The sequence below is a fragment of the Cornus florida genome, unplaced genomic scaffold (genome assembly GCF_030987335.1).
Source record: "Cornus florida cultivar Cherokee Brave unplaced genomic scaffold, ASM3098733v1 CherokeeBrave_3.0.0_Hap2_Chr03, whole genome shotgun sequence".
NCBI lineage: Eukaryota > Viridiplantae > Streptophyta > Magnoliopsida > Cornales > Cornaceae > Cornus > Cornus florida.
The window spans coordinates 46718129-46733776 of NW_026775573.1; the positions used below are offsets into that span (position 1 = coordinate 46718129).

The window sequence follows — 15648 nt, forward strand, 5'->3', positions numbered from 1 at the left end:
TACAGAAGTCGCACCAGACCCGTGGCTTCTCTTCAGTTTTTTGCTGAAAATTGACTGCTTTATTAGCAGCAATCTCTACAACAATTAGGGTGGAACTCTCAACAGGTCCGTTAGTAATCTTCTTTCCCAACATTACCTGTCTGCGGCTCTCTTCTCTTCGAACCTCAGCAAACACTTCACCAATTGGAGGAAGTGGAGTCCTGCCAATGATCTGTCCTCATACTTCATCAAATTCCATGTTGAGCCCAGCAAGGAATTTGTAAATGCGATGAGCCTCCATGGTCCGTTTGTAGTGACTGGCATCTTCAGTGGATTTCCATTCATAATTATTGAACAGATCCATGTCCTGCCAAAAGCGCTTCAATAAATTGAAATACTTGGTGATCGAGTCTTCTCCTTGCCGAATCTCACCAAGTTTTAAAGTCAATTCGTGGATCTAAGACTGATTTCCCAAATCAGAATACATCTGATTCACGTTGTCCCAGAGCTCCTTGGCCGTGGAGTAGCACATATAGTTGGAGCTAACATCCTCGTCCATGGAGTTCACAAGCCAAGTCATCACTGTTGAATTTTCTGCATCCCAGGTCATGTACGTTAGGTCCTCCGATGCTGGTGCCTTCTTGTCTCCCGTCAGGTACCAGATTTTTCCCCGCCCTCTGATGTACATCCGAACGGACTGGGACCACCGTAAATAATTGTCACCATTAAGGCGAATATTAGTGATTTGAACCAAGTGAGAATCAGTACTGGAGGCTTGGGTTGTCAGATTGGTTGACTAGGTTGTGATAGGCGAGATTGACATGGAGGAAACGTCAGACATGATTGATCAGCGAAGAAATTGTGCAGAAAAGAAAATTAGGGTTTTTTTTTTTTTTTTTTCTTTTTTAGAGTGGCTCTGATACCATATAAACTTGAAAGGAATAAATATAGAATAATTTTTTTCCCTGTATTAGCACACTATTTACAAGTTTATACGCGTTCTCTTTATAAGAGAGAATACACACACATAACTAGCTGGCCTAATTAATAATTTCTTAATTTATAATATTTGACCAATATTCTATTTATAGTAAATATTTTTTAGATATTATATTTACAGTTAATAATATTTGATAGTATTAATACCGAATATTTTCTTTTCAACAATCAGTCAACTAGAGAGAGAGAGAGAGAGAGAGAGCTGCTCCAATTCCAACATTCAATAAACCCAAAAACCAAACTCTAATCTCTTTGGATTTTTCCAATCACCTCTACTGTCCTATACAAGTATTGATTAAGTCTGAGACGGAGGCTTGATGCTCCAAGAGTTTGCGTGTGTGTGTGTATATGTGTGTCTTCTTCCTGTCCTTGGTACTTACATGCTTGTGTTCCTGTTGCAAGAACCCATGACAGGTGTCACAATATGACCTGGGTTAGGAGATGATATTGTGTGAACTGGGCATACACAAATTGGTCCCACTTATGAAGAAATGCCCTTCACAAATTGATTGATACGGTTGATTTTCATGGGATGACCTTCTCAATATTTGGAAAATTATTATATGATTCCAGACCAATTATTGGTTGACGTTTTATCTAGCCTTTTGATTATGTATCACTAGACGGGAACCATGTAATAATTTTGCCCAATATTTTACTGTTCGGCGAGTTTTTGGTCTAAAAAGTTCTAATAGCAATTATTGTGAGAATCAATAATTTTTTTTTTTAACTTTCAAAACTTGTCCTTCCCAATTATAAAGCTTAATTTATTATAGTTGCAAAAAAAATTAAAACAAGTTTGAAAGCAAAGAAACCTTGAATCTTTTTAAGCATCTCGTATCTAGGATATGATTCCATTAAGTCATCACTTTTTGTTTGATCAATCAGTTTGCACTAATGGTTCGATCAGTCAACTAGTTCCATTTGACGTAAAACAATTTTTCTAAATTTCAATCACTCTCTTTAGAGAGAATGAGTGGCTTGTTCCAATTTCAATATTCAATAAACTGAAAATAATTTTCTTTTTTTAAAAAATTAAAAATAGAAAATTGTACTAAAATTATGGTTTTACTTGGTTTGTAATACTGAAAATAGTTCTCCCAAAACTTTTATAACTCAGTTTTCAGAAAACTAAACCAAGTAGTGTTTTTGGTTCAGTTTTCTGAAAACTCAGTCATAAAATTATTTGTAATAATTCTCTGAAGATAATTTTTTATTTTATGAGTCCTTCATAACTGTTTTTAGAGTCGGTTTGGTTTGTAACTTTAAAAACAATTATTAAAAATTTAAAAAACAAAAAACTGTTTTGAGATGATTATAAAAAGATATCGGTTCCAAAATAAGCGTGTAACTTTTCATTTTTATCCATTCCAAAATAAGTATCCCATTTAAAAAATCAATGTACTAAATATATATATATATATATATATATATATATATATATATATATATTGTGATAACATTACCAATTTAATCTTATAAAAAGCAAATCATTATGTCATTGTGGATCCACAAAAAGTAAATTTGGTAATTCATTCACTATTAATACAATAAAAATAATACGTAGTTAGGGCCCGTAGTTAGGGCCGCTTGGCATACGATGTGTTTTAGGCATTATGTTTTTAATTAATACTCAAACAACTGTTTTGTTGTAAGAGTGTTTTAAATAAAACTTAGAATCATGTCTAATAACGAAAAATTTGTTTTGAGAAATTCGAAAATTTGTTTTAGTCCTTTCACTATAATATTAAAACACACAATGTCACCAATTTAGTGATATAAGTTTGGACCAAAAACTCTAATATATTATAAATTATTCTAAACCAATAACAATCGTATCAAACATAATATAAGTTCAAATTTAAATATCAATATCAATATTAAAAAATATATATCATAACGTGTATCAAACTACCGAGACACTTTTGTTTGTAAGGGAGAAGTACTGACCCTAAACTCTTTGTATTTCTCCAAGAGTCATACACAAGCATTGATCAAGTCTAAGGAGGAGGCTTGATGCCTTCCAGAGGGTGTCCAAGGGTTTATGTCGCATTCAACAACTGTCTCATGCAGGTTGTCTGACTTATCTTACGTAAACTAATATGTGGTTGCGTCTATATCGTTCTCATAGCAACTGTTTTACAAAAGTTATCTTACCTAAATTAATTTATTATTATTTTTTATTAAAATAAATTATGACTAAAAATTTATACTAATTTAATGACATATTCTTCACTAAACATACATAAATTTATCTTTGATTTTTTAAATTAATTATTTAAATATAAATTTTAAGTAGAAAATTTTAAAACCATGTAATTCATTAACATTTCACCTTTAACTAATTTAATGACATATTATTCATTAAACTTGCATAAATTTATCTTTTGATTTTTTAAATTAATTATTAAATATAAATCTTAAGTAGAAAATTTTAAAGCCATTTAATTTATTTATTGATTTTTCATTAAATTTTTTTTCCTAATTGGTACTCACACACACTTGTCCCTTCTGAGACTTGAATTCCTGACCTCTCTTTGGGAGGTAAGATGTTGATACTGCTAGACCACTGCCATTAAAAAGAAGATATTTTTTTATTTAAGTAATCTATTAATATATTGTATGAAAAAATAAAAAAAAAGATATTTTTTGACACTAATTTTTTTAAAACTAAGTATAGCTAGTTTTATTACTAATAATAAAGTTTTAATAATAAATTAATCATTTTATAAAATGGTAGTTACAAATTTTTTTTTTTCTTCTTATAATAAATTTATACTAATAATAAATTAAGGTAAATAGTATAATTAATATTTAGATTAGAGAAAAGATAACAAAAATAATTTAATAACAAATGACAAATTTAATGAAAATGGGTAAAATAGTATTTTGTGATGAATTTGTTTTTAATTATAATAAATTAATAGTGTAGGGAGACAATTTATAGTTCAGGAAGTTATTTGCAAAAGAATAATAGTTGAAGGGAGTTTTTTTACACTTTATTCTAAAATTATCCTATAAAACTATACCCTCGAATTATGGATAAATAATTTCAAAAATTGCATTATTGACCAAAATAAAATACTTTAATAAACTCATTTTCAAACAAACAATAAACTTTACCCGACTTAATCTTAGATTTGATTATAATATATATTTATATATTTATTAGTAGTAATAATAATCATCATCTTAGAGTTGCTTGTTTGATCTAGGTCTATGTTATGTCAACTGCAGAGTGTGACAAAAACTACAAACAGATGTGTAATTTAGCAAAATTGTCAAAATTTGGTTTTTGATTAGTATCATCATCTTTGATTATATTTTCAAAATTGATCTATAAACTCATATCAGTAGTGTAGGGTCCACTGGTGGGATAATTCCGAAATATGTTATCTTAAAGAAAATAAGTCTGACGTTGATTAGTCTAAGATAAGAAGAGAAAAGATATTGTTTAAATGGTAGTTTCTTAATTTTGAAATTATTTTTAATAATAAAAAAAGAAATTATTATTTCGATTCTGTCTCATCTATTTAAAAAGGCATAATAGTATTTTTATTATTATTATTTCTTTTATTTTATTTTCTTTTATCCCGTCTATCATATTCAAACAAAAGTATTATCATTTCTTTTATTTTCTCTTATATATATCTAAACAAAAATATAAATTACTGCTATTATTTTCTTTTCTTTTTTTCATAACTAATATTTTCTTCTTCTTTTATTTTTTCTTTTTTTTTTTTTTTTTTTTTTTTTTTTCTAAGTATCCAAACGGAGCCTCCAAATATTTTTATAAAGTTAATAAAAAAAAAAAAAAAGTAAAAAAAGGGGGAAATTTCCTTTGCTCACGACTCTTCAACATATTGTGGAAACTTTTAAATGATTAATTAGAATAGACATAAGGTAACTGTGACTTATATTTAAAGGAAATTTCCTTTGCTCGCGACTCTTCAACATATGGTAGAAACTTTTAAACCATTAATTAGAATAGACATAAACTAACTGTGACTTATATTTAAAATGACAATCTCTGTTAACATGTAAATAGAAGTATTTGCTCTAGACTATAAGCAATTTCATATACTGTTTACAAAATTATTTAGTATTGCTAACTGCAAGAAAATTAAGTGATTTTGTTATATTTTGGAAGTGTTTTTGTCAAAAACTTGATAAAATAAATAAATAAAAAACCTTGAACGGGCTAATCAAACCTTAGGAATAGTCAATATATGCGTCTTTAATTTACACAAATTTGCATTAGTTCTGACTTGCCTTCAAGTTTCTACATCAACCTTAATAGGGGTAAAATGGAGAAGATTCAAGTGAATCTAAGCCAAATCTATGTTCTAACATTAGGATCCATATATGGATACGAATTCCAATCAAATCCAATCCACATCATCTATATTCCACTCATATAACACTAACAAGATTATAATTGAGTAAATATATTTGATTTGGATTGATTATAGATTAAAATTCAATTAAAATTTAGATTATCTTTATCGAAACTTGACTAAGATTAATAATGATTTTTTTTAAGGATAAATTACAATGACATTTTCTAAGATTTGAGCAAACTATTCATCACTTATTACTTTGATCTTTCATAAACCCGTTCGTCACCTCCGAAAACTCAAAAAGTGATTTTGAGTGGGAAAAACCAGTAATGCTTTCATTTATAATAATATCTTATTTGCATTTTATACTATGAAAGGGTAAAATTGTCATTTTATAAAATTTGTTTAACAGGTACGCGGAAAAGAAAATATTAGAAGTGTTATTGAGAACACACACCAAATCTTAGAAAAGGTCAAAGTGATAAACGTTGAACGATCTACTTGTGTATAGTTTGTCTATATGTACTAATTTGAGTGTGGCGTGATAGGTTTAAGAGGGGACCAAGGAGGTTTGATTTGAGTTAGAGGCACGACGGGGTTTTACAGAGGAAGAGAGCAGGGGTTTCTTTGTAAAATTTGTAGTAAGAGAGATGTTAGGTTTTTACAATTAGGGTTTTAGTTGTTAGGTTTTTACAGTTAGGGTTTCTTTGTTAAAAAAAAAATTGTAATTCCGGAGGATTTCTTGCTCAAGGTTTATTGCATTTTACCTTATATATTTTAAGGAAGATAGGGATGCAACCCCCATTGAAATATGGATTCGAAATTAAAATTAAACTTCTCTGTGGACTTTAATTATGAAAAAAAAAAAGAAAAAAAAAAAGAAGACTTTAATTAGTTCAAATAAAATGAGATAAATATTAGATAAATAAAATGAGAGAGGTGATATTTGTGGAAAATGAGATAAATATTTGATTGAGAGTTGGGGACATGGCTGGCAATTATTAGGACATGGTCCTCACATTAGTTTTGGATGCATTTAAACGTGGAGATTCCCAATCGTTGGAAAACTCGACTTTTTCATTTTATACGTGCTACTTTTACGTGTATTACTTCAAGTCTTCAACCTCAAAATGTATTAATTCCTTTTTCTTTTTCTTTTTCTTTTTCTTTTTTTTTTTTTTTTTTTTTTGAGGAGAATTCCACTCAAAAAATAAATAAATAAAATTAATCAATTAAATTATATAAACAATGATTTTTAAAAAAAACACAATTCTAAAAAAGATAATTTAATGATATAGGTTAAGAATGCGAATCCCTTTAAGATTACCTTCATAATTTTTTCAATAATTGTGAAAATGTCTTAAGATATATGATACCACCATTATTTGAATTTTTTTTTTTTTTAATATTCCCTCTATCTCATAATCAATTTTCACAAAAAATAAACATTCATAGTATCATTTAAATACATTATAAATAGATTTGATTACTTATTTAGTATCATATAATAAAAAATTATTTTTATAACAATTTAAAAAAATACAGAGGACCAAATTTGGACGACTTTCAATTAAATCGTACAACACAGGCATTCAATCGTTCATTCACGAACATATGCATGTATTAACACTTTGGTGAAGGTCACCAAACTTTTTACAAGAACTGAATCAGTGATTTGACATGACGGAGGAGACACATTGAAGTCAATGGAGGACAATTTTAGAATATTTAAAAAGAGCGGTGATACACGACCCGACTACTGTTCACCCGACTTTAACCGACATCCTACGTGGCTGTCCAAATAAGCAGTCCTTCCATCTTCCCTTTTTGTTGTTCCTTTTTTCTTTTTCCAAGCCCTAGCAAGATTCTCACAGTGCATTGAAGCGGCGATGAATGACCAGATCTGTAACTGAAGCGGCGAGGAGCGGCACAGATTGTACCGGCGAGGAGCGGCACAGATTGTACTGGCAAGGAGTTGGCTTACCGGTGAGAAGTGTGTTCAATTTGCTTTACCTCTTCAAGCAAACCACGTTTTTGAAGAAACTTAATCTCAATCAAATCTCAAAAACACCTATATCAGGTATGGATTTAATATTATTCAATATATTTTCAGTTTTTGTATGGAATTTGTCTTTTTATTTTTTCTAAAATAAACTGTGAAAAAAAAGAAAGAAGAAATAAACTGGGTTTGCTGTGGGTATATTAAAATGGTCTAACTAGGATTGCTTGCATAACTCAATAAATACTTCATCAGATCAACCATGTGTATTTCTTCAAATTCCAACACCTAAAATTCAAGAAAGAATTACTCGTCTGGGAGGGGGGAAATAGATGAGTACGTGTTACTTCAACAATGTCCTGTGTCCATAGCTGTTTCAATGGAAAATGGGAGGTGTGGCTTATATTTTTTTCCTTCAAATTCTTTAACATGTTAAGTAAGGCAGCTTGTTCTTCAAGGTTTTATTGTACCTCCAATTTCTAAGCTCCCAAACACAATGCCTCAAATATCAAAAACCCCCTGAGAAAATGAAGAGAAAAAGTGGAAGAAATAAGTTCATGAGAACAAACCAATTTTTTAAGGATCAAAAGACAATTACTCAAAAAACAAAACAAAAAAACAAAAAATTAAAGTTATTGAAAACGCAATTCTTTTTTTTTTTTTTTTTCTCAAAACAGAGCTTTGCATTATGGAGGTATTGAAAACGCAGTTCTCTCTAGGGCTTGGTTATCCAACCACTTTCCTTAATCAAAAACACATAAGCCTATAACAATCATGATTAACAGCAGAATTAACCCAACTTTTAGATCTAATTGAACAAAACCCAGTACTTTGATTTGCAAATCACACCTATTAAACCAACTAGAAATAAAAAGCTGCAAGATGATGCACCAAAATCAGCCACAAGACGATGAACGCCACCACGCCCCACAGCGCGCTTCCCTAGGACGGCCGTTTGTAAGTCCGGCGCTGCTGATCGTACGGAGACGAGATGAAGAATCTCTTAAGATTCTCTATAATTGACAACCAACGGGCATCAATCAGTATGAACACTGGTATGACAAAGAGTACCCAACCCAAAGAGTTCTTCCTGAGTGCAGCGTAAGAATCTTGGAAAAAGAAACAGGGAACATGAAAAAGAGAACATGGAAGCGCCACAGGAGAGAGAAAGGAGAAAGATAAAGAGATGAGAGAGAGTAAAGTTGTGCCAAGAAGGGTGAAAACGTCTGCCTAGTTGTACCAATCTGAATTTGACAACTGTCTGTCGGTTAAAGTCGGGTGAACAGTAGTCGGGTCTTTTAGCATTTCTTATTTCAAATAATTGATGAATTGTCGCTGCTCAAAATAAGTGTACGACACTTACACATCCCGGTACCCCACCACGAAATATCATGCGGAGTACTACCTCTACGTCGGCCGTTGACTATATTCCTTTCACGGCGAGTTTAACAAAAAAAAAAAAAAAAAAACCCATCTTACAAAGTTAGATTTCCAAATATATATATATTGATTTGAGAAGACATGATAACAAACTATAAATTCAAAAAATATAGCCCACATGTTTGTAACGATCCAAATTTTCATAACTCACTACGTTAACAAATAACCTAAAGACTGACTTGATATCGAATTCAAAACGCAAAAGTAAAAAAAAAAAAAAAGTCTCTAAAAATATACATTACCTCTGACTAAGATAACAAAGTGACCTTTAAGAAATCACGAGACTTAAATAGAAAATGGATGCAGAAGTTAAGACAAAATTGACAAAAAAAATAAATAATAAAATAAAAATAAATAATAATAATAATAATCATATAATTAATTAATAATAATGATAATAATAATAATAAAATGATAATAATTTTTTTTTTTCTTAGTTGATGGGTACTCATACATATGTACTTCTACTGAGATTCGAATTCCTGAACCTTTTTGAAAAGTATGAGTATGATGTTACTAAGTCATTGGCCTGTTGGTAATAATAATAATTAAATATTTAAAATAATTATAATAAACAATAATAATAATAAATAAATAATAATAATTTTTGAAAAAAAAAGATGACATGGTCATCATATCCCCATCTAAAAAAGGATTTTCTCAAAATTCGAAATCTACAAAATAGAAGACCAACCCATGATAAATACTGTCAGCAATCCCAAAACTGAAAATATATATATATATACAATTCAATGCCATACACTCATGACATGACACATCTTTAAAAAAAAAAAAAAAAAAAAAAAATGGTTGCAGATGATTTATATTTATTCCGTTATGATATAAGTGAGCCACGTCAACCAGGAGGAATACATGACGTGCATCTATTGGTCGTAAGTAAAATCGTGTGCAGTAGCATCACGTTTGCAAACCAATGACAGAGCAAACACTTGTTCTCATCAATAAATATCAAGAGGACTAGGATATGCATCTGTCACATAATTAAGGTACGCAAACATCTCTCTAAATCTCTCTCTGTGTACAGACTGACTTGATATATATATATATATATTCATATGTACACAGACAATTACTTGTTCTTGTCTATAAGTAGAGGGAAGATCATGGTATTAATTTATTTTATGCATATCACACATGGTTAAAGTACGACATCTCTCACTCTAAATCTCTCTCACTTTGGCCTGTAAAAGTGGTGGATTCTGGCGGAACCCTATGAGTGTGCCAAGAATTGCAATAGTTTTAAAAAGAGATCCAAATAATATTTTAGAAGGAAAATTACGAGACCAGACGACTGTGATGAGGTCTGAAATGAACACCTCAAGGGTTTTGCCTTTGATAAAGGATTAATTTCAAGATGGTTAACTGGTTAAGAAGAAACGAACTACTTAAGAAAGTAATTGACTGAAAAGTAAGATAATCTAATGAAAAATAAAGTGCATGACTAAGACTAATCATATTGAAAGTGCATTATAATGAAAATGAAAATTGTATTAAAATGCGTGTTTGATTCGGCGTTGAGCAGACCTATTATGTTATAACATAATGACCTATTTATAGAATAAAAATATAATCACTTACAATAACAGTCCCTTGATGCCTCCAAATGCAATCGTGTCTTTAATTCTTCTCAGAACTTCCACGTTCCAAACATATAATCATGCTTCTGATTCTTCTAGAACCTCACGTTCCAATCATGCAATCGTGCTGATGCCATTATTTCCCAAACAGATTGCACAATATCTTTTTGTCTGAGCAAATGGCTATTACTCTTTTTCTCAGGATGGTGGTAGTAGTGGCCCATGTTAAAACGGCGTTTTGTTGTATCGTGACTTTTGAAGAAAACCAACCTCCATCACGGGAACTCTAATCTCCACGACTAAAACTCCAATAATTGACACGTTCCTTTGACCAGTACCTATCTTCAACCGGATTTGGGGGCAGATCATAATGGTTCTACCATCTATTTTGAATTGTGTTTGTGTTTACTTTGGGCTGTTGAATTGTGTTTGTGTTTACTTTGGGCCTGCTTTGGGCTGTTGTTTGGGCTACCCATGCTCAATTGTAGACTGCATGTATTGGTTAGCTATTGCTAACCTCCTCTTTTATACTCATGCCCCACGTGTCTTCTAATTGAAATACTCTGAATTTGGCCTGATGCAAACTTCTTCCACGTGTCTGAACTTCAAAGTCCCTTTCATTTTGGACTCCTTTTAAAATTTGATTTTTCATGTGTAACAAACCCTTTGGAATAACATGCTCTTCCTGAAATTTCTTGAGTTTAGTCTTGACCCAAACTCCTTCCATTGATTCCAAACTGGCTTGATCCAAAATTCCTTCCACGTGCCCTTTTTTTCCATTGAACGAAAATAAGGGTGTAAACACTCTCTAGAGTCTAGATAGACTGACTTGATGTATATATATATATATATATATATATAGGGTGTGTTGAAGATAGTAATAGAGGAAATATAGACTGACTTGATAAATACACACACACACACACAGACATACAGGGTGTGTTGAAGATAGTAATAGAGGAAATATGGCGCTAAGCTTAGCACCCCAGATGGCAGATGAAAAGGTGTTCGAGGGAGAAGGTGGATCATACCATAGTTGGTCACCTTCCAACTTTCCATTGCTTGGTGAGGCTAAGGTTGGTGCAGGTGTTCTCATGTTGCATCCTCGTGGTTTTGCTCTACCTCACTATGCAGATTCCTCCAAGATTGCCTTTGTTCTTCAAGGTAATTATTTTCCTACTTAATTTTCAACAAATTAAATTAATTATATATATACGTATATATTTTTGGGTTAATTTCTAGATATTGTTATTATTATTTTATAAATGTTGAAAAGTAGATAGAACTCAAGATCTAGATGCTTTTTCAAGTGTTTTCTTGTGTTTCACCTAACATGTGAGATTTTTTTTTATAGTATATGTATCATCACAAGTGTGAGTCTCTTAGTCATCATTAGATCCAAGAAATAATATTGATTAATTTAATTTATTTTCTTGGTTTTCTCATATGTGTTGCTAGTCTATATATAATTACATACATACACAAATCTTTTTGGATAAATGTTTAGGACATTTCATTTTGTCGATCTGATGGAACTACACGGAGTCCACCTAATCTATTTAAATTTTAAAGTAAGTTACATTTCATTTCGTTGGGCAGTGGATCAGTTTGAGATGGGTAACCTATTGGTGGTGGTAGGAGGTTGAGTGGTGGCGGTATGCAGTGGCAGTTGTTGGGGGTGGTTTGGTGGAATTAGTGGCGGCTGTGGTTGGGGGCGGTAAGAGGAGGAAGAGAGAGAGGAGAGATAAACCATGTTTGGGTCCCACTCGGCTGGAGAAGAATTGGTCTTTATTTATTTATTAAATTCTACTGTAGATTGGAAAGAATATAATATTTATATATTTTGTGATGATTAAGTCTTCATAGTTTGAGCTCAACCCCTCAACTACTGATATAACAGTATTCTTTGTTTGGGTAGTAGGGTTTTATGTGGGTAAGTTATTCTGAGGCTATTATTTAGTCAAGTATAATTTATTCCATATTAGATACCTCAGAATATCAACCATGTAGTACTATGAGTCTATGACATATTTACTTTTATTTATTTAATGAAGAAAATTATGAATATTTATCGAAAAAAAGTACAACATTATCGGTATCACAATGTATCTTATATATGTTATTTATTTTATTACGATATCAAGGAGAGAAATAATAATTTCTCACCATATATGCTGCCGTTGTATAGTTTTTTTCTATTTAATTCATTTTTATTTATCTATGAAAGACTATTTATATATAAGTAGTTGAATAAGTGTTAATTTACGCACATAAATCTACAATAAAATATTTAAATTAAGGGTTAGAGTCAGATGGGACAAAGAAAATCACATTTACTTATCCATGAAAGACTATTTAAATTAAGGGTTGGACTCTGAGATGGGACAAAGAAAAATTGGCTAAATCTTACTCCACCCCGTTATAAAATATATCATACTAATTTTGCACTTATTTCGGAACTGGCATGGTTGTTGATTATGATATCATTTTCGTTGTTATTTTGATAGACAAAATATCGACTCCGCGTTGTGTACTCCATTTAAATGCAGGACGTAATGGGAGTAGGCTGGGTTATGGCACTTTTATTATTATGTAAAAAAAAAAAAAAAATAGCCCAATGTGTTTAAATTGGGCTAATAAATAAGTTGACTCAACTTTTAAATTTCTAAGTAGTAAATATTACTATATTAACGAACACTTTCAGCAAAATAACTTGGGTCTTAAACATATTAAATATATATATATATATATATATATATATATACATAAAAAAATAAAATGCACATATATAATCAGGGTGGTGTCGGGGCAGGTTATATATATATATATATACATAAAAAAATAAAATGCTCATATATAATCAGGGTGGTGTCGGGGCAGGTTAATTCATCACTAAATTTGACCCCGCTCCAAACTCGCTTCAAGTTTTCAATTATTTTTATTATACCCGTCTCAAATTCATTTAAGGCCCACTAAATTCACCCCATTAGGAATGAGGACGGTGCGAAACCTGCCAGATGCAAAAAATTGCCATCCGGAGACTTGCCTCCCAACACTTGCATAAAATAAATATATAAAAAAAAATATTACTAATTGGTACTATATTTTAACTTTAAAGACTAAGAATTTTATACGGACCATAAAGTTGTTCATTTAATAAGTATTTCCTACAAAGTTTACAATTTCATTGACAATTTTTTTCTTCTTCAATATTATTGCCCTTTCTTATTGAAATCCCTTTAATATTATTTTCTTAGTGAATCATAACTATACCCATTGCCTCTAATTTTTAATTAGTACCAATTTACTAAACCAAAATTAGCAATTTCAAACATATACCTATGAACAACTTTTTGGTCCCTACCAAAATTAGATTTACCAATTATAATAAAAATAAATTAAAAAAAAAACAGTGTCTAATTAGTACCAATTTACTAAACCAAAATTAGCAATTTCAAACATATACCTATGAACAACTTTTTGGTCCCTACCAAAATTAGATTTTACCAATTATAATAAAAATAAATTAAAAAAAAAACAGTGTCATATAAAAAATTTATCATTTAGGGGAAAAAAAAAGAAGCGTATCAAGATGTTATAAATTTTTCTTTCAAATTACAAGAAAATGACAATAACAATATTTCTATATGTATATAAAAAAAATGTAATATGGGACTTATTTGTAAAATTATTTACTAAAAATAGGACTTAATTGTCTTAACAAAATTTTAGAAGACTTATTGCTCCTTACACTTAAAATGTAAAACTAATACGTATTTTTTTTTCCTTTTAACATATTGAACACACAGTCACACAGTTACATGACTTTGTCTCCACAGGTACCTGCACTGTTGGAATGGCGTCTCCCAACACATCAGAAGAAACTGTCGTGATGGTTAAAAATGGAGATGCATTCCCAGTGGAAATTGGAGTAGTCTCATGGTGGTTCAACGGCGGAGACACCGACATGGTTATCGTGTTCCTGGGAGAAACTTCCAAGGCTCACACTCCGGGGTCATTCACCTATTTCTTTCTCACCGGCACTCTAGGCATTCTGGGAGGTTTCTCACCCGAATTCGTTAGCAAGGCTTATGATTTGAATGAAGAAGAAACGAAAAAGCTGGTGAAAACCCAAGCAGGTTCTTTGATAGTCAGGCTTAAAGAAGGAATAGCCATGCCTAAACCATGCAAGAACGCTAGTGATGGAAAGCTCGTGTTCGGCTTTGAGAATGCATCGCCTGGTGTTAAGGTCAAGAATGGCGGATTGGTGACAACTATGACCGCGGCAAGACTTCCTTTGCTCGGAAAAGTTGGACTTAGTGCCAATGTGGTGAAGTTGGATGCCAATGCCATGTCCTCGCCAATGTACACCACGGATTCATCTGTACAATTAACTTATATTGTGAAGGGAAGTGGTAGAGTTCAAATTGTGGGTATTAACGGACAAGGCGCATTGGATGCAAAAGTAGAGGCTGGTCACTTGTTCGTCGTGCCCAGATTTTTTCCGGTCACTCATGTTGCAGATGGAGAGGGAATGGAGTTTTTCACCGTTATAACATCTCCAGAGTAAGCACCTTTTTCATTGCCATACACACTTGAGCTCTCATACGTATTTACATTTGAATTGCAAGTAAATTAAGCCTAGCTGACAATTAGCTCACACATACTATTTGCTTTGTTATATATATATCTTTGCAGGCCTGTATTTGAGAAGTTATCTGGGAACACATCAGTTTGGAAAGCCATGGCTCCAATAGTTCTTGAAGCTGCTCTTAATGAGACTCCAGAATTTGTGAAACTCTTCAATTCCAAGATTAAAACGAGCACAGTTCTTATCCCTCCAGGGAATTAATATTTGACAAGTTAATTACATTATTACCACTTCAGTCATTGTTGTTGAAGTTTTCAATGTTGTGGCAGTTTTTAAATATTATTTGAAAAAACAATGAAATAACGTAATTGCTCAGCATATATCCTGTTGTTTTTGTTGTTTCTACTGTGTGCGTGTGTGAAAGTTTTGGTTGGGCAAGCCTATTTGACCGTTTATTATTACTTGTGTGTGTATTACATGGATGGTCTTGATGCGCCCATGATTATCGCTATTGTAATATGCGTGCGTACTCGTGCGTGTATTACACAAACGGTCTCATTTTTCTTAGTTTGAATTGTAGCGCTTGTACATGTTTATATGTTCTAATTTTATTGGTATATCAAAATTTAAAGCTTATGAATAATAGGCGAGAAAGGGGAGAGAAGTACTTCCGTATACTAGCTATACTACATTATCCGTGCC

General features: G+C 31.4%; 1 protein-coding gene across 2 annotated transcripts; it reads left to right on the plus strand.

Annotated features, from left to right (window-relative positions):
- Positions 1-7113: 7113 nt before the first annotated feature.
- LOC132300421 (12S seed storage protein CRD-like) lies at positions 7114-15351 on the plus strand. 2 transcript variants are annotated; one of them, XM_059797469.1, is made up of 5 exons: positions 7114-7398; positions 9622-9764; positions 11284-11519; positions 14195-14921; positions 15054-15351. In XM_059797469.1, the coding sequence occupies exons 3-5, from the start codon at positions 11321-11323 to the stop codon at positions 15205-15207; spliced, it is 1080 nt and encodes a 359-aa protein (XP_059653452.1). In that variant the 5' UTR covers positions 7114-7398; positions 9622-9764; positions 11284-11320; the 3' UTR covers positions 15208-15351. The 2 variants fall into 2 exon arrangements, with proteins under 2 accessions (XP_059653452.1, XP_059653453.1); XM_059797470.1 differs by lacking the exon at positions 9622-9764.
- Positions 15352-15648: the final 297 nt, after the last annotated feature.